General features: G+C 44.5%; 1 protein-coding gene across 5 annotated transcripts in view; it reads right to left on the bottom strand.

The window, feature by feature from the left end:
• The window catches only part of LOC147152199 (transcription factor COE1), a 77,457-nt gene that overhangs the window by 48,435 nt on the left and 2,208 nt on the right, over positions 1–26,814 (bottom strand). For all 5 annotated transcript variants that reach the window (XM_086023866.1, XM_086023865.1, XM_086023863.1 and 2 more), the window contains exons 3-6: positions 26,775–26,814; positions 26,196–26,251; positions 25,056–25,129; positions 23,671–23,739 (exon numbers count right to left, since the gene is read on the bottom strand). The exon at positions 26,775–26,814 is cut by the window's right edge and continues 24 nt beyond it. In XM_086023866.1, the coding sequence (XP_085879992.1) occupies positions 23,671–23,739; positions 25,056–25,129; positions 26,196–26,251; positions 26,775–26,814 (239 nt within the window). The remainder of the gene's footprint in view (positions 1–23,670; positions 23,740–25,055; positions 25,130–26,195; positions 26,252–26,774) is intronic.

Here is a 26,814-nt window from a genome sequence, read left to right as displayed (position 1 = left end):
TCGACTGTGGGCAACTGTTGCAAATGCATGGACGCCGATGGGAGCGCACGAGTGTTTGCGCATCAACTTGAACACGAGTGAGCGTGTTTGCATGGCTGCAGCCCAATAATAATGGTCCAGATAGTGTAGCGCCTCACAGACTAATTAGTCAAATCACTGAGAAAATAGCAGCCGGATAATTAATGGGTATTATGGCATTTCAGAAATCACTGCTCTAATTGGGAGGGAAGTGAGCCTCACATTTCCATACAGCAATACTGGCGGCTTTATCCGTCCGTCTCTCCAGCCGTCTGTCTACCTACTTGGCATGCTTGCTTTTAAAATCAGCCCGCAAACAGGCAAAAATAATTACCCGGCGCACGCTCATGCATCCAAACATACATACATACAAAGTGTGTGCGTAATGTAGCCTTTCTGCGGGATGGCCCCCCATCCAACTTTACCCACAAAGAGTCAAAGATCACCACGCTAAACATATCTGTAGCCTCTAAGTTATTGTTTTATGTTTTATGAGTGAGCTGCCGTCATATTGCTTCCAGAGCAAAAAGCGCCTGATGCAATTGAACCGGCGAGTAATATAATGCATCTGAATAATTCCCCATTTTCCGTGTGTGCGTGTCGCCGCACAGAAAGCCCCTTGACACGCATGCATACATGCATGCACATCCCCAATAGGTTCCTCTTAACCCTATCAGACAGTGGGACGATCAAAATAGATTTGCATTCAAATGCCACATGCTCGCTATCAAATATCAAATCAAGTCGCTGAGACAGACAGCCAGTCACCTCCTCCTTTTTCCTTTTGGGGTCCCAGGGAGTCCCGGTCCCCACCGGACGAGCTCTATCCAAGAGTGACAGGCTGCGGCCGGCGCTTGATTGACAGTCGGTTGAGGCTCCGCTTTCCACGCCACACAACAGTCCCTTTCCGCGCCCACACACAGTTCACGTCCACCGTCACCCCTGGCCGTGGACTGCTGCCTGCGTCTGCGACAGCCCCGCAGGCTTGTGCCCCGCAGGCTTGTGCCCCGCAGGCTGCACGGCGCCATACATACAAATCACAGTGTGTCAGTCCTGTGAAAGGGCCCATTTTGACTTTGTCCTTGTAAAGTCAGGCACCCCCTTTAAGCCGCTTGAATCTGAAGCCTGCTTCCATTACTTACTGCCTCTTTTTCTTATATCCACACACAAGCAGACACATTGGGACACTTAAAACACTCCGACAATGCGGAAATGGCTTATTTCTTGGTTAAAGGGGAAGTCAAGACAAACGTTTTCTTTTTCAAGGGTATGTGCTATGCAGGCCCACTAGTTGAAACAAGCCATGATTAATATTGCATTTGTGGAATATGAGTTAAGCAGCAGAATCCACTCGTTTTTGACCATCTATTGTGGCCGCCGTTTTGTCACTTCTGTCGACTGAAAATGACATCACAGTTGCTCAGGGCTCATGTCACGACCAATCACAGCTCACCTGTTTTCTGAAGCCGAGCCATGATTGATCGTTATCTGAGCCCTAAGCAGCTGTGATGTCACTCTCAGTCGACAGAAGTAACAAAATGGCCGCCACAAGAGAGTGGCGGGTATTTTTCTCATTTCCCACAAACACAATATAAATCAGAATGGCTTGTTTCAACTAGCGGGCCTGCATAGAACGTATTGTTGGAAAAGAAAATGTTTGGCTTGACTTCCACTTTAACGCAGCGCTGAAGGGCAGTACCTCACAGAGGCACCATATAAATACATCAACAACAACACAAGCAGACAGTCAAGACACACTACAACAGGCCAAGACCCGGGGCCTAATCTCACACACTCAGCAAGTACACCTGGTTAATGTTAAGAGGGCAGTTATAGTCAATTACATGGCCATATAACGCATAAACCTCCACCCCGCCTGTGCTGAGAAAGTAATTGGAACCAGGCGGCCGACGCACCAGGGTCCAAGTAAAAAGTTAACTTCCCACCCCTGACTTTGCCATTCACGAGAAGTCTTCTGAAGGCCCGGGGGCAAATGTAAGGGGGTAATAGGAGACGGGGCTGCCATTTCCACATCCAGCAGTGAAAAGAGCAGGCGGATATGAAGTCATAGAGAGAGAAAGACAAAAGGATGGAGGCATGAAGGCTTTGTCTATGGGTTTAGGTGGCGGGTCAGGGTGAAAGGGTGTTCCAGTGGTTTTGGTGGGGGTGTTGGGGGAATGGGGGGGAGGCAGACAGCGGTTGTAAGTGGGAGTTGGAGACTGACAGGTGACATTACCCTGCGTCATGGCTGGACGGACTGGGGGACAGGGGGCTCGATGGTTATCCAAGCAGAGAAATGTCACCGTCCAGACGTCACACGCACACACACACACCCGCACGCACGCACGCACACACGCGCGCACTTATGCATACAAAATCCACACGCAGATACAGGACAAAGGAGTCTCGAGTCTTTGAGCAAAAAAAAAAAAAAAGGGCTGCACTGGACAGAGATGAAGAGATTACATTTCCTCCATTTAAAATAGGAAGAGATGAGAATAAAAAGACAACGTCAAAGAAAAGGCAAAGAGTCAAAGACTTATACAACCTTGCATTTTGTGGTCGGATCTTCTTTGGAAGCAGAAGCTTCTCCTCAAGTTCCTTCAATTTCCTTTTTTCATTATTTTTTTTTTATTTCTTCACAATCTGTTGTGTGCGGTTTTCATTAAAGCCTAACCTAATTTTGGCGAGGCTTATAAAATGTCCATATTGCTGCTCATTCGACCCCATTGATTTAGCGTTTGGTTAAATATTCACGACTGTGGATGCAATTAACATGCTGTTAATGAATAATTGATCGCATCTTAAGCGGCCATAAAACTCATGCATATTAATTATTGAAACAGGAAATATGAAAAAAACAACCTTCCTTGTTTTGCCTCAATCAAGCTTCTTTCATTTTTCTTTAGTCAGGAAGGCATGTGGAAAGAATTCAAGAGGGAAAAGTGCAGTGCGTGTGTGTGTGTGTGTGTGTGTGTGGGGGTGTGTGTGCGTGTGTGTTGAGGGAGGCAGCAGGCAGAATGAGCAATGAACGCTATGCAAATGCCTCCTATAAACACCACTTTAACAGCTCTTATACGGCTTTAAGCTGCTCGTCAGTACATCCATTCCGCTCATGGAAACATCTGAAAGTACAATATGTAACACAGCAAGCGAGGAAGGACCGCCACCGAGTCCGATGCCGACAATCTTTTTGGGCAGCAGTTGCCAAATTTCCTAAGTTGTTCACACAACAACATTAAAGGGTTAACTGATTACAGTGGTACCTCTACTTACGAACGTCTCTTCATATGAAATTTTCAAGTTACGAAACGCCTCAACAGGAAAATATTGCCTCTTGTTACGAAAGAAATTTCAAGATACGAAAGGTAAAAATACAGTATGTGCTGCCACTCGCAGCTCCGGAGTTTCCTGAACGCAACATACTCATAGCAGCTCTGCCATTGGCTATTACCTAGCATCTTCCTGGTATCCCGTTGGCTAAGTGGGACCTCTACCGTATGCGTCTATGTGTGTAGACAGGTAGATGGATATATATGTGATAGATATGTCCATGCAGCGTCCTCGTCATTCGCCCCATAGGCCATGAGGTGTTCCGATAGTTTTACGTGAATTAGAAATGAGTAAAGGAAAAAAAGGAGAAAATTGTTTTTTGTGTCCATACAAACAAAGCAAGAAATAATAAAAAGGTATGAAAAAGGGATGCGTTTGGTTGATCTCGCCAAAGAATATTACCGTAACGTATCGACAGTCGGCACGTTATTAAATCAGTTATTTACAAAACGCCAGGCAAAAACCACTTCTGAGAGAGAACATGAACCAAAGAGGGCAATAAACGAAGAGGAGAGCAATTAAAAGGTAAACGACTATCATTGTTATTCTTTCCTCTATTCTTTGTTTTTTGCATTATGCACAACTCTCATTTATTGTGTAGTAATCTTATTGTAACATGTATTTGTTACATGTTTTGATGTATTTTTATGCTTTATAAAACATTTATGTCTGAATATTGGGGGGCTTTGAACGGATTAGGGCATTTACATGGAAAACATGTCTCTGCTTACAAAATTTTCTACTTAAGAAATTTCTTCCAGAACCAAATTAATTTCATAAGTAGAGGTACCACCATAGTCTAGCAGAACGTCTTCACTCTAAGGCTAACCAAAACAGCAGTCTTTGAGATTACTGTTGCGACACAACATGCTGCGCGGCACTGAGCTCTACTTGATAAAGCTGCTATGTAATTAAGACAAAAGAAGAAAAAAACTGAGAAGGCCCATCGTAAGCAGGGAAGATACAGTATATGCGCATAAGTAATGTGCTTGGATGGTTTGGTTAAACATTTTGGTATTCAAATACACACTGTTTAATTCTTCTCGTGTGTTAAAGTAGCTTCTCTTGTAAATTATGTTAACCCATATTTGGTGTTTCACACTACGGGCCCTATCTTTGTGCAAAGTGCGGTCTAATTGGAACATAGGTGGAGTTTTTTGCACTTCAAAATGAGTTTTTGCGCCGTCGTGGGAGTGAACACAGCCGGCTAGATTACAGGTGAGGCACGCGCTCTACATGGCGGATGCATAATGGACTTGCTGGAGTCCATGCGGGACTGCTTATAAGGATCTGCAAGATCTCCACTTGCAGATGATGTGAAGTTGTCCGCTATAAAGTGGATACTTAGAAGCCCCCAATCATGCGAGTGTGTGTGTCAACACAAACAAATCCACAAATCCACCAAAAATCGTGTTACATCAACTGTGCCAATACTTAGACTTTGGTCAAAGATCTATTCTACTTTCTGTCACCAAAGTGTCAAGTGCGCCAGGGGCATGCAATAGAAAACGCTCTTGGTCTGCCAGAACGCCCAGAAAAGCATTGCGCGGTCTGCCAAATTCCTAAACACGCCAAGCGCACATGCGCCTGTCTCCAAAAATAGAGCCCTAAATGTTAGCATTAAGCTAGTAGACTTTTGTTGTTATATGGTTTTGTTGGACATTTTGGTGTTTAAATATACAATGTTGAATCTATTTGTGCGAGCACGTTCTTATGCAGTGAACTCTTCTAGCAAGTACTAATGATATTATATTACAAATGCTACTATGATGAATAATAATGATGTGTAGATGGTCTTCAGAATTTAAAGAGAGACCACACTTTAAACATTAAAATGAGAAACAGTAAAGTTCCCCCTCATGGAGGGAACTCAGTTGGAAGAATGGGGCTTGTTTTATTTTCTACTCGAATACAGAAAATGAAGTACTCGACTCAGGCTGGTTGCTGGTAAAAATTTCATATTTTCTGGGATTGTTCCCTTGTGATTCCATTTTGGGAACATATTCATGATTTACTGGAGATGGTATTCAAGTTTAAAATTCACTTTGACTTCACAACTGTGTACCTCAGTGACTTTGGATAATTTAAGAGTGGGAGGGGGGAAAGGTTTTCTTGAGAATACGATTGGTACAAGGAAGTGGTGGAAGACATACTCCGAAACCTACCATAAATGAATGGATTGATGTTGTCTACTGTATCAATCAGGAGTCACCAACTGAGTGCCCCTATCCTGCATGCTTTAGAAGTGTCCTTCCTCCAACACCTCTGATTCAAATGATCAGCTCATCAGCAAGCTCTGCAGAAGCGTGATTAACGATCCTGATTATTTGAATCAAGTGTGTTGGAGGAGGGAAACTTCTGAAAGTCAAGAAAAAAAAATCTTTACAATAATATGTTCTATGTGAACCCACTAGTCTAAACTCGGTACTCTGATTAATATTGCATTGTTGGAATATGAATTAAGCAGCAACATCCACCTAATTTTGTCCATCTCAAGGGATGGCCATTTTGTCACTTGTTATCGACTGAAAATGACATCACAGTTGCTCCATCCATCCATCCATCCATCCATCCATCCATCCATCCATCCATCCATCCATCCATCCATCCATCCATCCTTCCATCTATCTATCTATCTATCTATCTATCTATCTATCTATCTATCTATCTATCTATCTATCTATCTATCTATCTATCTATCTATCTATCTATCTATCTATCTATCTATCTATCCATCTATCTATCTATCTATCTATCTATCTATCTATCTATCTATCTATCCATCTATCCATCTATCTATCTATCCATCCATCCATCTATCTATCTAGCCATCCATCCAGCTATCTAGCTAGCTATCCATCCAGCTAGCTATTTAGCTAGCTATTTAGCTAGCTATGTAGCTATCCGCAGCAGAGTAAACAAGTGGTTAGCAGCACGGTTGTTATTTTTGGGATTTGAATTCCAGATGCTCCGCTTTCTTTATAAAACATTTATAAGACAGAAAAGGTCATACAAATATATCTTAATAATATATATTTTGTTGATATTGAATTTCTTTTGTCTTCATTCGCATATTATGTGTTGGATTGATCCAAAAGTAAAAGTGTTCAAGTTACATTACTTTAATATTATGGTACCTGAATTACATTGCGAACTACATCTTTAACAATATTAGTAGCTGTATCGGAATACGTTTTTTTGTTTTTTAAAGTAACTCTGCCAATTCCGAGTACATGTGTAATGATCACTGTTCTGCACACTGTTGGAGAACCATAATATCTGCAGATATATATTGCGTGTCACACCGACGCGGGCAGTAGCTCTTTGGTCCAATGAATATCACCCTGCATGGGGTGTGTGTATTTACTGTATGCACATGGTTCCAGGGATGCTGGGGGCAGGGTTACATTTATTAACCATGCTCTCCTAAACCACGGTAAAATGTTTTGACATGAAAAATACATCCCAGAAGCAACCACACACTCCAGGAAAACACCAATTTACATCGTCGCTTGTTATTTATTTAGCACGGCAGGCTCTTTAAGGTGTGTGTGTGCGTGGGTGTGCGCGCGTGTGTTACTTTCCACCATCTCCTTTTGAGATGCATCACTAACTACTCTGCAACGTCGGTGCCTCGGAGCTAAAAGTGACAAGCCGTCAATTGTGCTTCGATTAAAAAAAAAAAAAAAGAAACTTCTCGTTGTCTGCGTGCACGTCTTCGGCGCTGTGATGTTGGTTTGATCAAAGAAGCAGCACTTTGGTAAAAATAGGAAGACACCATGCTGCTACACAGACTGATGAACAATAGCCAGACTTTCTGCACAAACACTCTCCCCATTTCTATCCTTCGTCTGTCCATCTCTGTCTTTCTCATTATCTCCTGCGTGCTCTCTCACGGTGGCTGTACCTCCTACATCCAGCCAGCAGGTAAGTAATGTCTTATGTAGTTTTATAGAGAGGAAGAGCACGGCTTGCGGGCTATATCGCCACTGTAAAGGTTTTTTTTTTTTTTTTTTAATACAAGGAGAGGAAGTGGCTGGGAGGGAGATAAAAGCGAGAAGCATACCAGCAGCAAGACGGAATATGATAGAAAGATGCCCCATGCTTGTGTTTCATCTCATCTTAGCAGGTTCACCTCGCGGTGAAATTCCTCAAACGCAACTTCAGTCATCATTGACGGAGGGGGGCTTAAGACAACGCGGGATGAGGCAGAGAACCGACAAAGTAAGCAAGAAAGGCGAAGGGGGTACATGCGCACGGCAGGTGGATCTGGCTGTGGCTAATTCTCAGGGTGTGGGAAAGCGGAGCACCTAACACAGGTTGGCCTGGTTTCTGTAATGAGTTTGATTCTTCTCTCTGCCTGCTAAGTCTCACTGGGGACCGAGGCTGCATAATAACATCTTACGCACTCACACACATGCGCGCGCACACACGCTGGTCTATGGGGAGCTAATTATTCTCACCTGTGTTAATTATTGCTGTAAGCCAATCAGTGGACTCTGTGCTAATTAGGCAGCGTTCGGTCTGATTAGTGTTTTGCAGGCGGCTCCCCTCAAACTGTTATCCACCATGCTAGTGCCCTCAGGCGAGAGAGGAGAACAGGTGGATGCTTGCCCTGCGTGCACGCGTGTGCGCGTATAAGCGAGTGTGTGCTTACTCATCGCTCATAATAAATAACTGAAGGACAGCTTGGATTCGCAATAAAACAAAAGTCTAATCAGCTACTTTTAGATTGAAACTTTGGATAAACAAAGCAACTTGCGCTGGCAATACCTCGCAGTTAATTGGCCCTGCTTTGGGGTCATTTTCTTTTATCTGGACAAACAGCCTCGCTGCCCTTTAAGTTAATGAGGGATGATCCAGGATCACTTCTGTCACTAATGACTGCCTTTGCCAGGATAACCTCACAGATTGATCCACACATCGCATATGAGACCTTTGTTCTGACCCCGGAGTCATATTGTGTGTGCGTGCGTGCGTGCGTGCTTCTGCGCCTTTGCCTGTGGCACAGAAGCACATCTTTTTTTCTTTTTTATTTTTATTTTTTTATAACAAACAAAAACTAAAAGGGAGAAGAGGAGGTGAAAAGTGTGAAATGAAGTGCCTGCAGAGATTCTCCCAGCTGAAAAGAATGAGGATAAAATGGGCAAAGAAGAAGAAAGGGGGGAGAAGAAGGCCAGAGGAAACCTTCCTCTTATGACACGATTGATTTTCTTTCAGATGCTTGAGCCTGTCACTACTGAACACTTGGTCCCCGGTTCCTCCTCCTCCACACATGCGCATGCACAAACTCTGTGCCCTGACCTCCACGTGCGCCTGCTGGTCCATACTGGGTCTAATGACACGGGGCCTCCCACAGATCAATACTAGGCTGTCACTCAGCTGGCAAGCCCACACGCGTAAACACATCACAAAGGCACAACACGCACACACACACGCGCGCACACGTATGCAGGGCGTATCTACACACATGGGGTCAGGTACGCGTTTGCACATTTGTGTATGCTGGAAGCGACGTTTTCTACAACCTCAGCAGATGCCCTCCTCCACCCGCGCACAGCCCCGCCACGCAAACGCACTCACGCGCACACATGCGTGCACACGGTGGACTAAAGCCACGTTCTCTCCCCTCAGCCATTTTCTAAGCGGCCCTCCCTCACCGTGAGCGTCAGGGCCCTGATGTAATATTGATGAGCAAGGGTGGAGGCTCCATAAAAAAGTGATAGGTCCTTGTGATTGTGAATAACAAATTGTCATCGATTTAACGTCAATTACCGCATACATGGAAATGCTCTCAGACAAATAAAAAGGGGACACACAAGCTTTTAGTTGGGGAGAGGGTGTGTGTGTGGGGGAGGGGGGGGGGGCACCGGCACAACCCCTTGACTAACTGATTCCATGTCATTCAGCACCATCACTTCCTGTGTCTTTTTGTCTTTCCTCCGCCTCCTCCTCCAGCGTCTCAAGCACTCATCCTCCTCTCGCCGTACACATCTCAAGTGGCACTTAGAAAACCAGACTGGGGCACGTGCCAAAGCGTCCGCGCATCGCTTCAATGTGTTTCTGTGTGTTTATTTCTCACAGTCACAACGCTGGCGACGTGTGTGTCTCGGAGAAAAGTTGACAAGTCATCACTAAGGCACAATTTTCCTTTCAATTCCTGGCCGGCGAGATGATAAATAAAATGCGCAATTGCATCGCGTTTGGAAAACGCTGGGTGAAAACATGTGTTTGTCTTTGTTGACTCGCTAATTATAGTTCAGCACAACAGAGGGCAGATGCAGGCTAATTCACCATTAGGCCGTTTGGTGTTTATTAAACTTTTATAATATGATCACTCTGATAAGGCCACAATTGTTTCCCACGGCGTGTGTGATTACACAGTTGTACCTTTCAGTCCCCTTATAATGGTTCCCGCCGAGTGTGTGTCCATTTGTGTGTGCGTGTGTGTGCGTCTGAATGTCTTGGAGCATGTGGAGTAGTGTTTTCCATTTCTCATTAGAGTGGCACAGACTCCTGCTGCAGGGTCAATGCACGGGGAGAGGTGTGTGTGTGTGTGTGTGTTTGAGGGGGAGTGGGGTGGTAATGAGAGCAGGAACGTAATACTACGGCGTCCATTAATGCTCGGAGGCAGTGACATTAGGCATACTTAACTAATAGAGCCAGTCTCTGCAATTACCCACTGTTATCTCTGCAGCTTTAGAGGGGAACCGGCTTTAATAAATGTTTGTAGTAATGTGATAAATGCCAGGTTTGCTCATTTGTAATCAACACTGCAGGACTGCGAGGGGGGCAGCAGGCGCATCTAATTGTTTTCCTTTGGATTCCAGAATGCGGTCCTGTGAGAGGACAACAACAAAAAAAAAACAAAAAAAGGAAAAAGCAGAGCATCTTTCCTTCGGAGCATTTTCCCTCCCAGGTACATCTCTCCCTCTGTGTGCCTGTCTGGCTGGTGAATCCTCCCCATGTCTCTGTCTGCGCGCTCAGTGGGCTACTGTTACAACTGTCCTCCTGTCAAACAGGGAGAAGCAGACACTCGCCATCACGTCTCTGCCTCCACTTCTTTCCTCCTCTCTCGTCTCCCTTTCATCCCCGCCCGCATCAGAGGCGGCGCCGTGATTGTTCGTGTAAACATCTTGTCACACTAACAGAGGCGTCATGACAGAAGAGAGACGCGCTTCATTAACGGCAGCGCTCGCAAGTATGTCTCTGTGTTTGAATGCGGGAGCCACACACCCCCTTTGCAAGGGAGGCGCACGGGAGCCGTGGATTATCTGGGGTCAAAAGCAGGAATCAAGTGCAGGATCTTTTATTGTACAAACAAGACACAATTTAAGGATTCCCATGAACCTCTCTTTACATTCATCCCTGAATAACTGCCAATTAAGGAGCGAGTAATCACTCGCAGCGGAGCACACTGTATGAAGTACTGAATTTCACTAATAGGAAGGGGAGGCTCCATAGGAAAGGACCTAAAAACTTTTTAGAACTTGAAAGTAAATTAGAAATTCACACGCAGCTTTGTAGCAAAGGCTGATGAATACCATACCCATATCACAGCAACCTCCAGATATTACACAAATATTACACCTCAGAGATATAAGCCGGATCGGGGATGACATTTGTGCAAACTGAAGCAAGTAATCTGAATTTCTGGCGATGCCATGACATCAGTTTGATGTCACTTTGTCCACAATTTCTTACCGAAAAAGTCCACTGTTCAAAAAAACAAAACAGTCATTTGAAGGCAACATTTACAAATTTTTTATTATTATTTTTTGTTGATATACTACTTAACAGGGTTGCCCATTCTGTGCATTTTGAGCTAGCAGTAGCTTGCCAAGGGAGTGTCGGTAGCCCTCATGGCATTTATTCAAATCACTGCCAGCCCTCCCAGTTTTATACTTATAATAATGATGCAACGATTAATCGATCCAATGAAACAAAAATCGAGTTGATTAAATACATCTAGAAAATGATGTCTTGATATGTTTTTTCATTCCAGATGCATAGCACATTTTGAATGTGTAGATCAAATTATGCTTTTGCGCCAAACATCATTGCGTATTGCGTTTGTGGATGGCTGCAGAACCACACTAGTGCACAGAGACAAGCATGGTAGCAATTTTTTAAAAATCGAATCGAATCGAAAATCGGGAACTGAAAATTGAATCGAATCGGGGCTTGAGTGAATCGTTACATCGCTAACTAACAATATATCTGCATGCCAATGACAGTGAAAGAGTTTTAAAAAAGTAGACTCCCGCCTATCACTCGTTGTGAAATTTGTCACTTGTCATCTGCCTGTCATTTGCATATACCTCACCGCACATAGATGTGTGTTCATGCAGTTTTATATATAAAATAATTCCAAGTATATTTTTAAATAAATAAATATAGTAGGTCGATCATTTGGACTTGGTCATGTTATAAGTACACATGCTGAAAAAGTGTGATCACCCCTAACTTAGAACATCTGGAATTCATCTTTTTTGCTGTCAAAGAAGGTCGGGAATTGTGGGGATGTTGTGTCTGAATCCTGTTGCCAAGACCAGAAATTAATAAAGGATTAAAGCGTTGGTTGATACATCACAGCATATCATAGCAATACTTGGATTGCATGGAAATATGCCCTCTCAATGAGAGCACCGAAACAAAGCAGTCTGATGAGATGCATGAGAAGATGAAATCTCTCTGAGACGATGTCATCTCTGCATCTTTTCATCATTGATGTTGCTGCTGACTATTTGAGAACCAGGAAGTGGTTTTGGAAAATAATAGCACACATGACCTGGACACAAATTTTCTTTTTGGCAAAACTAGCATAAGATCACTCGTTCTCTTACACAAAGCATCTGTCTTCAAGTGATGTGAGTTTTATATATCTATCTGAAACAAAGATTTATTGTATTTGTTGTTGCTGGAATTCACGTAATTGGAACAGGACCCCCCGTGGTGTGAATGGAAAGCAAACCCCTTAAAATTTGGTAGTAGAACTTGATTTCGTATCCTCTATGGCCTTCCAAATCCCGTTTCAGGTGCACCCTGATATCGTAGAAGGACACTGTTGGAAAGCTCAGAACTTTGTTCGGCTAAAAATATAAATGAAAAAAAAACACACACACGCACACACGCACCCCCGTGCACAATTTGGAGATAGTTGCCAGTCATTGGACAGCAGTGTGTGTTGCATGAGTGTGCGCGTGTGTCCGTTTCACTCTCAGCATTGACAGAATAATAGGGCCCTACTTTGTGTATTTTTACAAGGCCCATAATTCTTTGTAAATGTGCCTGCTTGCAAACACGCTGACTTCTTTGCCTGCAAGCCTTCTGTATTAGTGGAGACAATAGCCAGAGGAAGAGAGCGAGGGAGTGGTGCATCAGGAGCAAAAGAGGATACAGGGGAACGCTGCACTGTTAATTGTTTTCCAAAAAAAGGCTGCGAAGGTCTGTGCGTTTGAACTGAATGTCACCTCATGTAAATCAAGGCCGCTATGCAGGGGAAGCCAATAACTGGGATAATTGGCGTGACTCACCCCAGCGTCACACGCAGGAATCGACAAAGGCGCGAGTAAGGGTGTTCAAAAGCGGGAAGACTCCATGCGTGATTAACCAAAAAAATAAAAAATAAATAACAGGAGTATGAGTGGGAGGACCAAAGAAAAACACAAGTCAAAAGGGGCAGAGAGCAAAAGAAAGTAGAGGAGAGACGCTCGGGTGGCAGTCAGCAAGGCAAACACAAGGAGGAGCGAACACTCCTCTCAGTGAGGTCAAGCCACTCAGCCAACAAACAAACAAGCGCAGACGCTAAAGGGCTGAGGCGGTGTAAAACAACAAAGTGTCTGTCGATTGCCTACGCCTTACTTTGTCTCCCCCATCAGTTACATAAACACAAACAAAGGCCTTTAAATTCGAGCGCCGCTTTTTGAAGTGGAACAGTGACATGCGCTAGGTCTCATTTGTCGATGATTAATGCAAAATAAAAAAAAATAATAATGAAGAATATATTAGGAGAGAATGAATATATACATTCCTTTGATGAGTGTTGCTGTTGACCGTAATTGTCTGCTTGCTGACGTGCCTGCTTGAGGTTTTAATTATGTCTCTTGAAGAATTGTTTTGGACCTTAACATTGCAGCTTCAATTAGTCAAGCTCAATGTCTTAAATCTCAAACAAGGTTGGAGATAATGATATGTTTTCTTAAGAAGAATAGACATGACAAATCTAGTTATCTTAAAAAAGATCTGTCCAGAATTCTTTAGTTGCACTGCCCAACACTGCCATGAAAATATAGTCACCCTTTACTTAAATTCTTTTTTTTTTCATAGTATCCAACTTTAATGTTTAAGATCATCTAACTAATGGAAAAACAAATCCAAGGATAGATGAGAAATAAAGTAAAGTTAATTTCGTTAACGAAAACTAAATGAAAATATTTTCTTCAACGCACATTCTTCACCGGACGAAAACTAGACGAGACGAGACTAAAACCTTCATTAATAAACAATAAGTGAACCTAACTCAGTATGCATTTTTGTGGACTAAAAATGACAAGATGGAACTATAGTCTAGTAAATAAAAACCGGGCTAAAATATATGGACCTTTTAGTTCACAAGCAAAGAGCAGACCAAAATGAATACATGAGTTATTGGCGTTGATTACCGCTCTCTCGTCCAAGTTCTCACGCTATTCACGGCAAACTAACGTGAAGTCAGTCGGTAGTGACTGTGTTGGCGGTCACGACATAATAACCATGCGTAAAAGTGAAGCATTCATGGTCGTGCTTGGCACTCTCCTCGGGAGAAAGTGAAGACGCGATATAAGGACACAATTCTGCGATATTGAAGTGGAGGAAGAAAACGGTAATCTTGCTTTCAGTAGAAGGGAAGGAATGTGGGCACAAGAAGATAGAAGAAGAACCTGAAAAGACGCATCGCAGTTCACCACCAAGACACCGTGGTAAGTTAACAAAATGTTTGGTGGTTTATAACGTAACATTAAACCAACGGCTATAATGTTCCAACAATAACGTTAAACAGACAGCAAATTAATGCTAGCTAACTTACTAGCTCATAGCATGGAGCGATAGGAGACACTTGTTGATCTACTGCAATTGTGTGTCAAGTTGAATTTGTACTAACTGAGCTACACCTGGACGCAAACTAAAACAAAACAAAAATATATATTCATCTAGACAAAATAAAATAACACAATATCACTTTAACCTACACTTTTACACTTTAAATAGCCTAATTGTTGTATTAAAGTAAGTAAAATTGTCTGTGTTTTGAATGTCTGCTGTTGCCAAAGATTTGTGACATCAAAATGTGGTCCCATGATGAAAAATATATAATTAAATAATTGAGAACCACCGCTGTAGGAGTTTGAATCCAAATGTTTTTATTTGGTGACATGAAACGATTGTCTTCACGGAACCATCACAAGGACATTTGATTTGAAATAGCATCAATATTATTATGCAGAAATGCATGCAAGCTTCAAAAAAATCTGCAGTTATTCCTGCTTAAAATATATTGGTTATGTTTTTAGTATGAGTTTGAAATTGATTTTTTTAATTTAGTTTTTTTAGATACTCAGTTTTTGTTTAATGAAAAAAAAATGTCCTGACTAAAAGTAGACTAAAATATTGACAGTTTTGCTGACTACAGCTAGACGAATAAAATTATTTTTTTCTTGGACTAAAATAAAGGCTAAAATGCTCGACTTATATTCGACTAAAACTTGACTAAACAAAAACAGAACGAGGTTGACTAAATGTGATAAAAACTAACAAGCGTGACTTAAACTGGACTAAAACTGAGACAAAATTTTAAAATAGCTGATAAAATCAATCTTTGACATCACTAAGACTGGGAAAGGTCACAAATCCATTTGTAAAAACTTTAGGACTTCAGTGAAGAGGAGCTGAGAGCCATTATCCACAAATGGAGAAACCAAGGAACACCTTCCCACAAATGGGCGGCCGACAAAAATGACGCCAAGAGCAGACCAACAACTCATCCAAGAGGTCTCAAAGGAACCCACGACATCACCTAAACAAGTGCAGACCTCGCTTTCCTCATGTTCAACATGACTCAACAATAAGAAAGAAATGATTCCCAAGAGTTGGGGTAGAAAAATTCTATGACGAGAAGATGTGTCTCATGACAATATCTTGCATAAATGAATAAATAAATAAATAAATAAATAAATAAATAAAGACAGCATTTCAGAAAAAGTCAAACATGGCGGTGGTAGTGTGATGGTCCGGGAGAAAAAAATCCTCAGGGGGTCCTCAGGGAGATTATTCAACCATCACTTTGTGACCTAAAGCTGAAGCGCAAAGGCTGTGCGTGAATCTGTGGTGATTCGAATTTGGATTTGAGTGGACCAGGAATAGTTGGTTAGCTAATAAGCGTTGAATGAGACTGTATTGTGAACTGCAGTCAATAAAGCGCCTATCGGCAATGCCTCTGCCATTACTTTGCTCCCACTCAGTCACGGCAACAATTGACGGGAGTTAGCCCCATGAGACATCCCCCCTATCCAGGTAGCCCATGGTCACAGGCAGGGACTTATTTACACCATCACCAGATGCAAAAAACAACCCCGGGTTCAACCGTTGGCCGAGGGTCCCTGGTTAAATAAAGACACTTTAAGCTAGAAAGAAAATCGGCAGACAAATGTGCCAGTGTACATTTGGGTTGAATAGATGTGAGGCTTTGGCACCATACGGTGTAGATGAAATGACATACAGTATAAATACACTCCTTTTTACGATTTTGATCAAACTGAATTTTACATTTGTCCGTATGACATGTCTTTATTTGGGAAAAGTACAAGGAGTAGTAACTATTCGATTCTATTCAGAAGTCCTTTGTTACTGTCAACACGAATCAGGAATCGGGATCCAAACGGTGATTGCAAGCTGTACCCTTCATGCTCCAAAACCCTCCGTTGTTGCTGAATTCAAGCAATTCTGCAAGGAAGACTGAGCCAAAACGATGTGAACGACTCTGTATAGAAAACGCTTGATTGCATTTGTTGCTGTTGAGGGTGGCCCAACCAGTTTAGAGTGCAAGTATTTTTTTCATACAGGGTCAGGGAGCTTGGAATACTTTGTTCCTTAATAAATAATATGAACATTTAAAAACGGATTTTTATGTTGACCTGAGTTATCTTTGTCTACTTATTATAGTTTGACGATTGTAAACAACGTGATGAAACTATGCACCAAAAAGAAGAATTTGAGAGGAGGGCAAGCATTTTTCACAGCACTGTATGGCCGCCCACCACCCGACTGGCCGCCCCCCTCCCCCCTCCCCCCATGCCGTGCAGGTCTTCCTTCCATTGTGGCGTGTGAAACTGAGAGCGACGCTTACATCGCCTGGCCAGTGATCCATTCTTCCTGAACAGATTGATGAAAAACAATCAGCAGACTATACATTGCGTTTGGACACAGCGGGTCAACAGAGCGCTCATCCTGGACACCTGGACTTACATCCTGGGCTACGGCGCTGAGCTAACCCGCCCTAGAAGAGGGGCTGGGATGGAGACGGCCTAGGAGGAAGTCAGACGCCAGCTTGGGGGGTATCGAGCTGGCATGAAGCGTACTGTCTGTGTTCTCACTTAGCAGCAGTAAACAATGCATCATTGGGCCTGAGACCAAGGTGTGTGGGTGTGTGCGTGCGTGTGTGTGAGACTGTGAGGCTGGGATCAGGGAGCGCATGCAGCTCAATGACACACTGCTGCTGAGTCTTTTCTATTACAGGCGCAAACAGACAGCCGTGTAACACATTGGCCATGAGAGCGCACTTAAGCTGTGCTCCGACTGTCCACAGGCATCAGCAGTGAGAAAACAAAGCCTTGCTTCTGCAACCCCCCCCCCCCCCCCCACACACACACACAGACACGCACACGCACACGCACACGCACACGCACACACACGGACAAATATACCATCACACTGAGAGGCACACGCTCCTGCTCTTCACGCCTCATTTGAAAAGCAAATTGAGCGCATCTTCTAGGGCATGGACTAAGTCCTGGAAAATGTTACTCTTTCATCACTTGCTGCATAAACACACGCACACACCACACACACATAAAAGCGCTTTGGTACGGTAAATATATCTTTATTCTATTTACCTCCCCTCTTGTCTCTATCTCCCCGGCCTGCAATTTCCGCACCAAAAATGTCTTTCAGAGAAGTAGGACGCTACTCATTTGGACCAGCTTTGGCCGGCCAAACCCTGTCATTCTGGGACAGAACAAACACTGGCACTAAAGTAGGAGACAAGACCAAGGAGAGGGCCAGGTCAAGGAGGGAAAGTAAGCAATAATGACGAAGCAGTTTTGGCAGAAAAGACAGCTACTTACAAGCCATTTTTGGTGTTATGACATTTGTAAATTGCCTTTTATGAGGACTAATAAAGTGTTTGTTACCTGCGTTCAGCTGTAGGCCATTAGTTTAACGACCTACAAAGTGTGATGGCATCTCACTTATTGGGGGAAGAATTAAAACACAACAAGGAAATACACGCACGTTCTTATGGCTAGGTTACACTTACAGCTGAGAATATGAAAAACGCCCCCCCCCCCCCCCCCCCCCCGCATTGTTTCCTTGCCCCGAAGCAGCTCTCCAAGTTGATGTTTCATATTTGGAAAAACTAAACCAACCAATGACTGCTGTGTTTTTTTCCCCCCCCATTGCTCGTGAAAGAGCAGCAGTTGTTGGGGGTTACAGTGGTGGAGTGAGAGAAAAAAAAGAGTCAGCCCTGTTTTAGAGGCTCCTCGACCTCCAAACTCTCTGCTGTCAATCATCCCAGCCGTCCGTCCCCCGGGGCCGCGCTTTCTTCCAACCCTGAGGGGGGAAACCACTGCAGGGAAGAAAGAACACAGCCAAACAGATGCAGGCAACTGCGGGTCAAAACGTATTTGTGTATGTGTGTGTGTTTTTATAGTCATGGCAGTGGGTTCTTGTCTCCATACATATTTGGGAACGAGTTTATCTGAGACTGAGAGCTCTGTGTATATATTTGTGTTCTTGTAAGCGCAGCCAGCACCTGAGGGAGGGGACTTGTGCATATTGATGAGGGGGGCAGTAAGTCAGCCTCTTTGGCCCTACGCCCTGCTCGACTTCAAGTAGCTCAAAGCCAACCCACCAAATGTCTTTTGCAGTTGACCCCGAACCTGCAAAAAGCACAATGGAAAGCCTTCCACCAGCCAAAGTCAAGTACAAAAATAGCAGCGCAATCTGCACTGAACGCTAGGTCACATGACTCTGTTTGGCTGCAAACTGGTTTTATGTGGCATTTTAAAGTGGCAAAAAGAGCCCAAACGCAAAATGAGGAAATGATGCCGTCGCTTTCAACGTTGAGGTGAGATGCAGAGGGTATGGGAGCCGTATCGACAATAAGTATGTTTTCACCTTCTCGCTGATATGAAAGTGAAACTAAGCGGCAGGAACGGAAGGGGCTGCCAGTAAACCGCATTAGCATCAAATGCAAATTAGAAGCAGGCTAATGGCTAGACAGGTGCAGACTGGGCTTCTAAATGACACAAATTCGTAAGCGTGTGCGCTCACAAACATGCACACGCGCGGGCACACAAATGGGACGGATGAATTAAACATGGGTGGGCTCGGCATGGGGGGCTGGCAGAGCTGACATAAAGTCAATGAAATACATTATTCACTAGCGCACGTTAGCTCAGCCAAGGCAACGCATGAACTCTCACCTCAGGAAGTGCATCCAAACACAACAACCAAAACAATGAGGGGGTTCCCCACTAAAGAGAGACAATTAGCAGGAGAGTGACAAACAAGCGGCAGAACGCGCAAGCTTGCAAAACAACATTTTCAAAACGCGGCTGACTCCCAAGAGTATTCGCTCCCCGCACGTATGCCACCAAGAGAGTTCTGGTCCTGAAGCGGCAAAGACATGATCAAAAATCTGTTGCTAGCCGTTCGGCTCCAATAGCAGAACAGGAAACCGCCATGACATCATCCTCCCCGGGAGGAGCACTTCCTGCCCGACATTCTTCACTCAAGACACACACACACTCGCCAGGAAATGGCCTCTATCACCGCACACACTCCCAGGGAAACAACCAACACCGACGCCGATACAACAGCACAGACGCGCATGCAAGGAAATGGGCCACATCAACAGCGGGCCGCAGGAGTGTGCGCAAACACAAACACCCGCGAGCACGCACTTGAAAACAGCAATTAACCTGAAATAACATTGCCTGCGCATGTAAACACGGCACGCTCATAACACACACTCCAAAACACAGGAGTCGGGAGAGTGGCGGGTGGGGGGGTGTGGGGGTGTCAGCGAATATGCAGGCGTGCCCTACGGATCCTTATCTGCGGCCACAGAGTGCCCTCCAAAGAGGGGAAGCCTGCCTGGGGGACTCCCTGCGGAGCTGGACAGGCAAGAAAGGGCCACGGGACACAGGTGGCGGGAGGCGAGAGGGGACACGCGGGCACATTCAGCGCCAGAGCCCACAGATTAGTCTGCAATCAAAGCTATTCATAAAGAGCAGGAAATGCATTGACGGCGGCTATGCAAAGAGCTAGCAAAGGTTTCCATGATCGGCGGAGAGGGAGATGTTTCATGATGTGAGGCCCATCCAGGCAAAGCACGGAGTGACTGGCGGTGTCTGCATACCATTAACCCCGTGCTAAGCAGGAGTGATGAGGAGGGCTGAAAGTGGAGGTGAAGGGGTTAAGGGCTCCCCCTCATATTATCCTGTTTCTGTAAGAGGCTAAAGTGGACCACATGTTCCCCTGGGGAAGACATAGAGAGGTGCACAGGAGCGTCTCACCTTCCCCTGACACGCATTTGCCAAGGTAAATCCCCCAAAATAGGAAAGCCTCCTTCAGGCTAAAACAAACAAGACACTTCAACTAATCCAAAGTAACACTAGTGCCGATTGAAGACATGGCCAACTTCTAGATAGGCTTCAAAATTGAAGTTCGTGTCGACGCTTAAAGGGACACTTGGGTGAGCTTAACATTGGCACCTATATAATAGGTTTGCATGTAAAAATGACATCAGTACTAAAATGCCCCCCTCAAAAGACTCTGTCGTGATTTAAGGTCTTTTTTGTGATTGATGACAAATTGGCCCGCCCCCTTTTGGGGCGTGGCTTATGTTATGTTTCAGCGGTCTACGTCACGGGAGGGAGGCAAGCGTATGTAATATTGCTCGCTTTTTCAGTTCTGTTGTCTAAAATGGCGACTGATCGACACCAAAATGCAAATGCGCATTACTACTCTTGTCCACTTCAACCTGTGAAAGTATAAAAGTGTTCTGCACAATAGTTTGGATTTATTGAAATAAAATGTGATGTCATCATGATCACCACAAAATCAAAACTGGCGATCGCTTCTCCACTTACACGGGCTGAAGCGGACAAGAGCATGAATGCGCACACGAACCCCAACTGGTTTATATTTTGGACATTTAGCGACGCTAAACTCGTGTCAACTCTCAGGAGGCAGACGGCGACTGGCAGCGGGCAAGCAATCAGGCAAGCATGGATCTTCATTTAGCCACCCGCTCTTCCCTCCCCGGCCAACAGTAGGAAAATGGGACGGCTCATAGCAACAACTAGCTTCAGGTCGTTAAAACAAAAGGCGTTAGCACAACAACATTTGCTCCTTACTGTCCGCCCAGCGTGTGGAGGTGAACATGAGCCTGCGTCTTCATGTCGCGGGGTTAGCCTCCCAAGCAGCCGCGCGCGGTGTCCGACACCGCTTGCAGCCGCCAGCAAGCGTCAATGTTCAGCAAACAAATAGTTCCAGCGAGGAGGCTGACGGCACAGCCGAGTGTGGCCGCATTCGGCTGTTACGTTCCATTGGACCAGCGTGTTGTCAATCGAAAAACTGTAGCCGTTCCTCATCCAAATAAATGTGCATGTATACTCTTTCCCACTTCAGTCTCTGTAAATATCCTGACTGGTGTTAAATGCCTCGCTCGTCCTAACCGTGATCAGCAAAGAAGCAGTGTTTTTTTGTTTGTTTTTTTAAGCAAAGAAGAAGTGTGCACTCGTACCAGCATAAATCTATGTAGCTCTACTCACTTCCACATTTCCTCATTCTCATATAAATCAGCCACGGAAACGTTAATCCTTTTGATATGTTGAAGTGGTCATTAGTAAGGATGTCCACATAGATTTTGGTGCCAATTGATCGCCGTTTTTTGACCTTATAAGTAATGAAAGTACACTGATTTCCAATGGTGATTTTGTAATCGGTTCCTCCCATGACTCCGACCGAACAAGGATAGAACGGTAGGGTAGGGTGCGTAGCCATTTTCCTCATTAACAACATGGAGTCACTTATTTCCTAATTTCTCCAAAATAAATGGATGAAATAGAAAATGTCAACCCTTCATTTTCCTGATCAAAAAATATACAAAATGAATTTGTTAGTGAAAACATGGCCATCCCGGTCCCACCGTCCCTTTAAATGTCCAAAGAAATTCGAGCTGCTTGGAGGGTGTCTCTCCTCGTGAGAGACTTCCCGGATCCTGTGAGATGCACACTGTACGGATTTGTTCTCCTAACAATCAAATAAGTTTCTCATTAGCTGCCTTTATTTTTCCTCATTCCTGCAGTTTTGCTGCCGTGGCCTGTTCCTCCAATCTTAACGAGAGAGAGCTAATTAGGCAATAAGAGCCATTACTCTTCCAGAAGAGTTTGAGCTAGCCCAGCTAATTAGAGCTGTAAAATCTAATCATCTCTGCGAAATAGCAGCGGGCTAACGAGCCCTTATTTAACGAACTAAATAACTTCAAGGGTGGAGAGGGGCTGCTGATGGTATTTCTTTATGAATTTGAAGGAGGGGGGTTCATGTTAATTGAGTCAGCTTTGGCATCACAGTTGTTTGTTTGTTTATGAAGCCCTGATTATTACAACTGCCAAGACTACGTAGATGCTAAATGAGCAAAGACATCAACCCGCCTCCTCTTATTGCCCTTCAATCTTCAGTTTGAGCGACCATCCCCACCCCCCAAATCACACTCCTCTCACCTGACCTAATTTCCCGTCCTGGAGGAGTCGGAGAGCAAAGCGAAGATATGGCCGTTGTTTTCCCGCCGCCTGCTCTAATTTGTTGTCGCTTAATGTGGCCTCGCACACCTGAGCCATGAAGTGTCAGGGGAGTAACGCCACACGGAACGACCGCGGCGCGCTCGATGTGGCGAGGGCGGCGCCTCCGCCTGTTTTGCTAGCTGCGACTGCCCCAAACTTGCAGGCCAACTTGACGCGGAGTGGCGGCGTGCGCTTACACTGATGAGCAATTCAACAAGTACGGACGCACGCAAACAAAAACGGTCGGGGCAAAGAGTGATGGGCAGGCGTGTTGTCTAAAGCCGTGCGGTTGGGGTGCAGCTGTCTCAGGGAGCACTGAGGTGAGGCCTTCCGCTTCACTGGAGCGGAACCAGGGTGGCGCTCACACACAAACGCACACGCGCACGCACACACACACAGGTAAAAGAGTAGCTTTTGACGGAGCAGCAGTGAGAACAGGACAGCTGTGTTCATCAGATAGCACAGGTCACTGCCTCATTAACACACGCACATACTCTTGTACATGTCAACTCAACATAAAAACTCAAGTAGAAAATATGTATTTTTTTTTAACATGGCCAGAATCTAGATCGGAAAATTCAATCTGCTTAAATATTGCGTTTTTTTTTTTTTTTAACGTTAGCAATAATGATTCAATGCCAGGTTAAAATAAAAAGGAATCACTGTGACACAACAGAGGCCAAACAGTAAATCTACAAGCAGGGCTTTTCCTTTTTTTTTTTTTTTTTTTGTTTCCTGCTTTACAAAGAGTAAATCAGGCGAAGTGCCGCATTAGTCATTGGTAGTTTATGTCGACAGGAGGATCGGCGCATGTACTTGAAGAAAAAGTGCAAGGAGTGCGGGCTAAAAGCAACAAAGCGCGTTGGGCCGGCTAAGATTTATCCAGCAACACACACACATCCACACATCTGACTTGGGTTGTAACTTCAACTGCTCATCAGCTAAGTCATCAACGTAACCACTCAAACATTGTGTGTGACCACACGTGAAGGAGTCCGCACACACACGTAGCACTGCAATGGTATTTACTGCTGCTTCACACATTTTGCTCACCGAGATGATTATGGCTGCTGAAATGTAAACAACTGGCCGTTCTGCTTCTCTGACCAAGTGCACGTCTCAGCCGTGTGACGTTTTCCCCAGATTTTGGCATGTAGTAAATGGCAACACGCTTGCCCGCACGGGCCATGTCGACAGGTCAGTCTTTGCCTACCTGTCGATGATGACCGGGTCTGACGGGGTCTCGTTCCTGTTCCCGCAACTCTTCTTGTCGCAGCATCGACTGTGGGGGTGACAAGAGCGGAGTTAGCCAGCGAAAAGTTAACGGCGTGCAGCAGTGACCATGCGTGAAGACTCGCAATGGAAAGAGGCGTGAGACGGGTGTGAGGCATTTTGCAAAGGTAAAAGATGTGGTGGGAGCTGGCTTTCCCTGAGCTTGTCTAGGTCAGACCCGGCTCATGCCGCCGTTGCGAGCGCAGTTTTCAGGTGAGTGAAAGCTGCGCCCCCAGTCCGGCCGGATTATGAGACTATCGTAAATCACAATGGGGGACTCAGGTTAGCTCCATTTCTGTCAGACATCACACAAGCAGACATCTTGCGTTCTCCATTTTTTCCTCCTCGGAGCTCGTCCCCTCCCTCTATCCCGCCTGGCTCTTTCTCTGCCTCAGAAGTGGGTCACAGAGTGGTCCCACCGGACCTGGGGAGTAGTGCATGCTGGGTAAAAGGGGGTTGCATACTGATGTGACGACTCCTTTTTCCAATGACTTGACTTCAGCACAATGTAGCGGTGTGTTGTCATCTCTCCCAAAAATACATCACATCTCCCTTTTCTTGCCCGGCCTGCCCTACCCTGTGCCGCGCCTGCTTACATGCGTGTCTGCGCGTACCTGTATCTGGCTACATGCGAGCATCTGCTTTAGTGGTGTATGACTGGAGGTGGAGGAATACACAAAAGAGTGGAGCGAGGGGGATTGACCCTCCCCCTACTTTCTTGCGTCCCCCAGGACAGGAGGCTTGGAAAGCCAGATCAGATTTCTGATCTCAGGCCGTTTCCTGCAGCATATGAAAACAAGTGGTCTAAATTGCCTTGTGTGATAACCAGGAAGTGCCACAGGCCATTTATTTCTACTTGCGAGTCGACGTGTATTTTTAGATGGTCATCGGCCGTGTGATACCTTCATTGATACGCTGAGTGTGTTTGAGTGTGTGAATGTATTTAACGCGCAGTCCGAGCGTGTGCTCGTCGGCACATAGCTCACTGTCAGGACGATGCAAACTTGCATGTGTTACGCACACTAAGGAGGATGGCTTTGAGTAATGAGCTTTTCCTTGTCCTAATTAGCTGAACATGAGAAGGAGACGCACACGCACACACACACACGCATTCTCACACCCCTACCAACAGAAATAGGCCAGGGCCAATCTTCCAACCCACTTTGAAGAAAATGATAAGATTTCTATAGTAATTTAGCACTGCTCTTCATATCCTTGCCCTCTCTTTACTCCAGCAGAGACACCTTCAAAAAAAAAAAAAAAAAAAAGGAGGCCTATTCTGGAATAAAATAATGACATTTGCAGCAGGGTGGGACTCATTCTTACCTGCACATGATCTCGTGGGTCAGCAGAACTCGACACATCTCGGGATTTTTATCCTGGCCTTCATAGACAATCGCCTGGAGTCAAGAAAAAAAAACAATACAGTTATTTTAAATAGCTTATTGTTTCATTAATGTGATCCAAGAACTTTGGACACACAATTTTTTGTGTGTTCTTAATTGTTTGTATCATAGGAATCATCTCCTCCTGAACAGGAGGAGCACATTTTGGTGTGTACGTTGCATTGTCCTGTGTGTGCATGTGTGCATGTATGTTTATGTGTGGTGTACAGTGAGCAGTTGGGCTGCCAGACTGGAGTATAGTGCACCATCTGCTCCATAGAGCACAGCGTCCAAAATTGTAGTCTGCTTTCCCCTTGCAACCTCACTCAACATGCTCTCCAGGGCCACTGTCAACACAAGCGCTCACACACACACCTACACGTATGCACACACACACACACACACACTACACAGTAAACAACAAACACACACTAGCATCGGGTCAAAATAAACTCGAATGCTTCTCCATTAGTGTAAATTCCATTCAAGCCTAATGTCACTGGATATCAAACGACCTTCAAAAATTCTAGTTTGGCCAGTCTATTAATTCATCATAACAAAGAATTCCCATACTTTTTGTGCCATTCCATCTTGAGTTTTTTGATGTGATTGGCCAAAACACACTCTAGGATAGAGTTTGTTCTGTTTCACATTGAGGAAATGAGGGTCAAGGTCTTCTAAGAGTGAGCTGGCATGCATCACTGTCTCTTCCCAACACTAACACACTCCTGCATTTCGTCTATACACACACACACACACATCTCACATGAACACACAGATGCTTATAAAATCCCACATTCCAGTTACTGGCTGCTATAAGCGGCAGTGGAGTATAGGTGGACACATGTCCTCTACGTTCTTGGGCCTTCGTAAATGTATTTCACAGGTAAGACAGGTCGTTTATCACGCTGGCTGTGCTGTGCTGAAGTTGAGGGTCTCAGACACAGGGTGACGGGTGTGTGTTTGTGTGTGTGTGTTCTGAGGTTGCAGTAGTAGTGGATCCAGAAATTAAGACCGTTACAAGTGTGGAACTGCTGCAAAGTTTAACTCTGTGGCAGTATAGTGAAATTGAGAATCTCACCTGTTTGGTCATGGAGTCGATTAGTCGCACATATAAGTCCTGCTCTGTCCTGATTCCTGCGAGATAGTCAGGAAATTCTTGTTGATGATTTTACAACCCAAGAGAAGCAACACACATCGTTTCATTTTTTTTTAGGTGGGGGCGTGGGGGGTTGTGGGTGTACTTTAGAAAAGCTGGAGGAGTTTAAAGATTTACCCATATTTTCTTAACTTAACTTGAACATGTCGTAACATTTAATAGAAAAAAAATGCACGTTTCTAAAATGTAATACAATTTAATTAAACAAACAAAGCTTTCAAATTATGGGGAAGCAGGAAAATATTAAATATATTGTCGGTTATATTGAAAACAGTTGCACTCACAATAATAATAATTGTTACAGTAATAACAACAATTAAGATATGCGTAATGGTTAAGCTTTTTAATCTATTTATACCTTGTCATTCTTCAATAAACATTTCAGATTTTTTTAACGACGTCATAAAATATTGGAGGGCTTTCTCTCTCGGCTTCAAGTGTTAAACGTGTATCATTCACTCGGTGCGTTTGTTCGATTAAAATGCCGGAAAGGAAACTCACCGTTACTGTAGAGGAGCTGAAGTCTATAATGGATCCCATT

The sequence above is a fragment of the Filicampus tigris genome, chromosome 2, assembly GCF_054856515.1.
Source record: "Filicampus tigris isolate MCC_2025a chromosome 2, RoL_Ftig_1.0, whole genome shotgun sequence".
In the NCBI taxonomy this organism is placed as follows: Eukaryota; Metazoa; Chordata; class Actinopteri; order Syngnathiformes; family Syngnathidae; genus Filicampus; species Filicampus tigris.
This window is presented reverse-complemented; position numbering and strand designations above follow the sequence as displayed.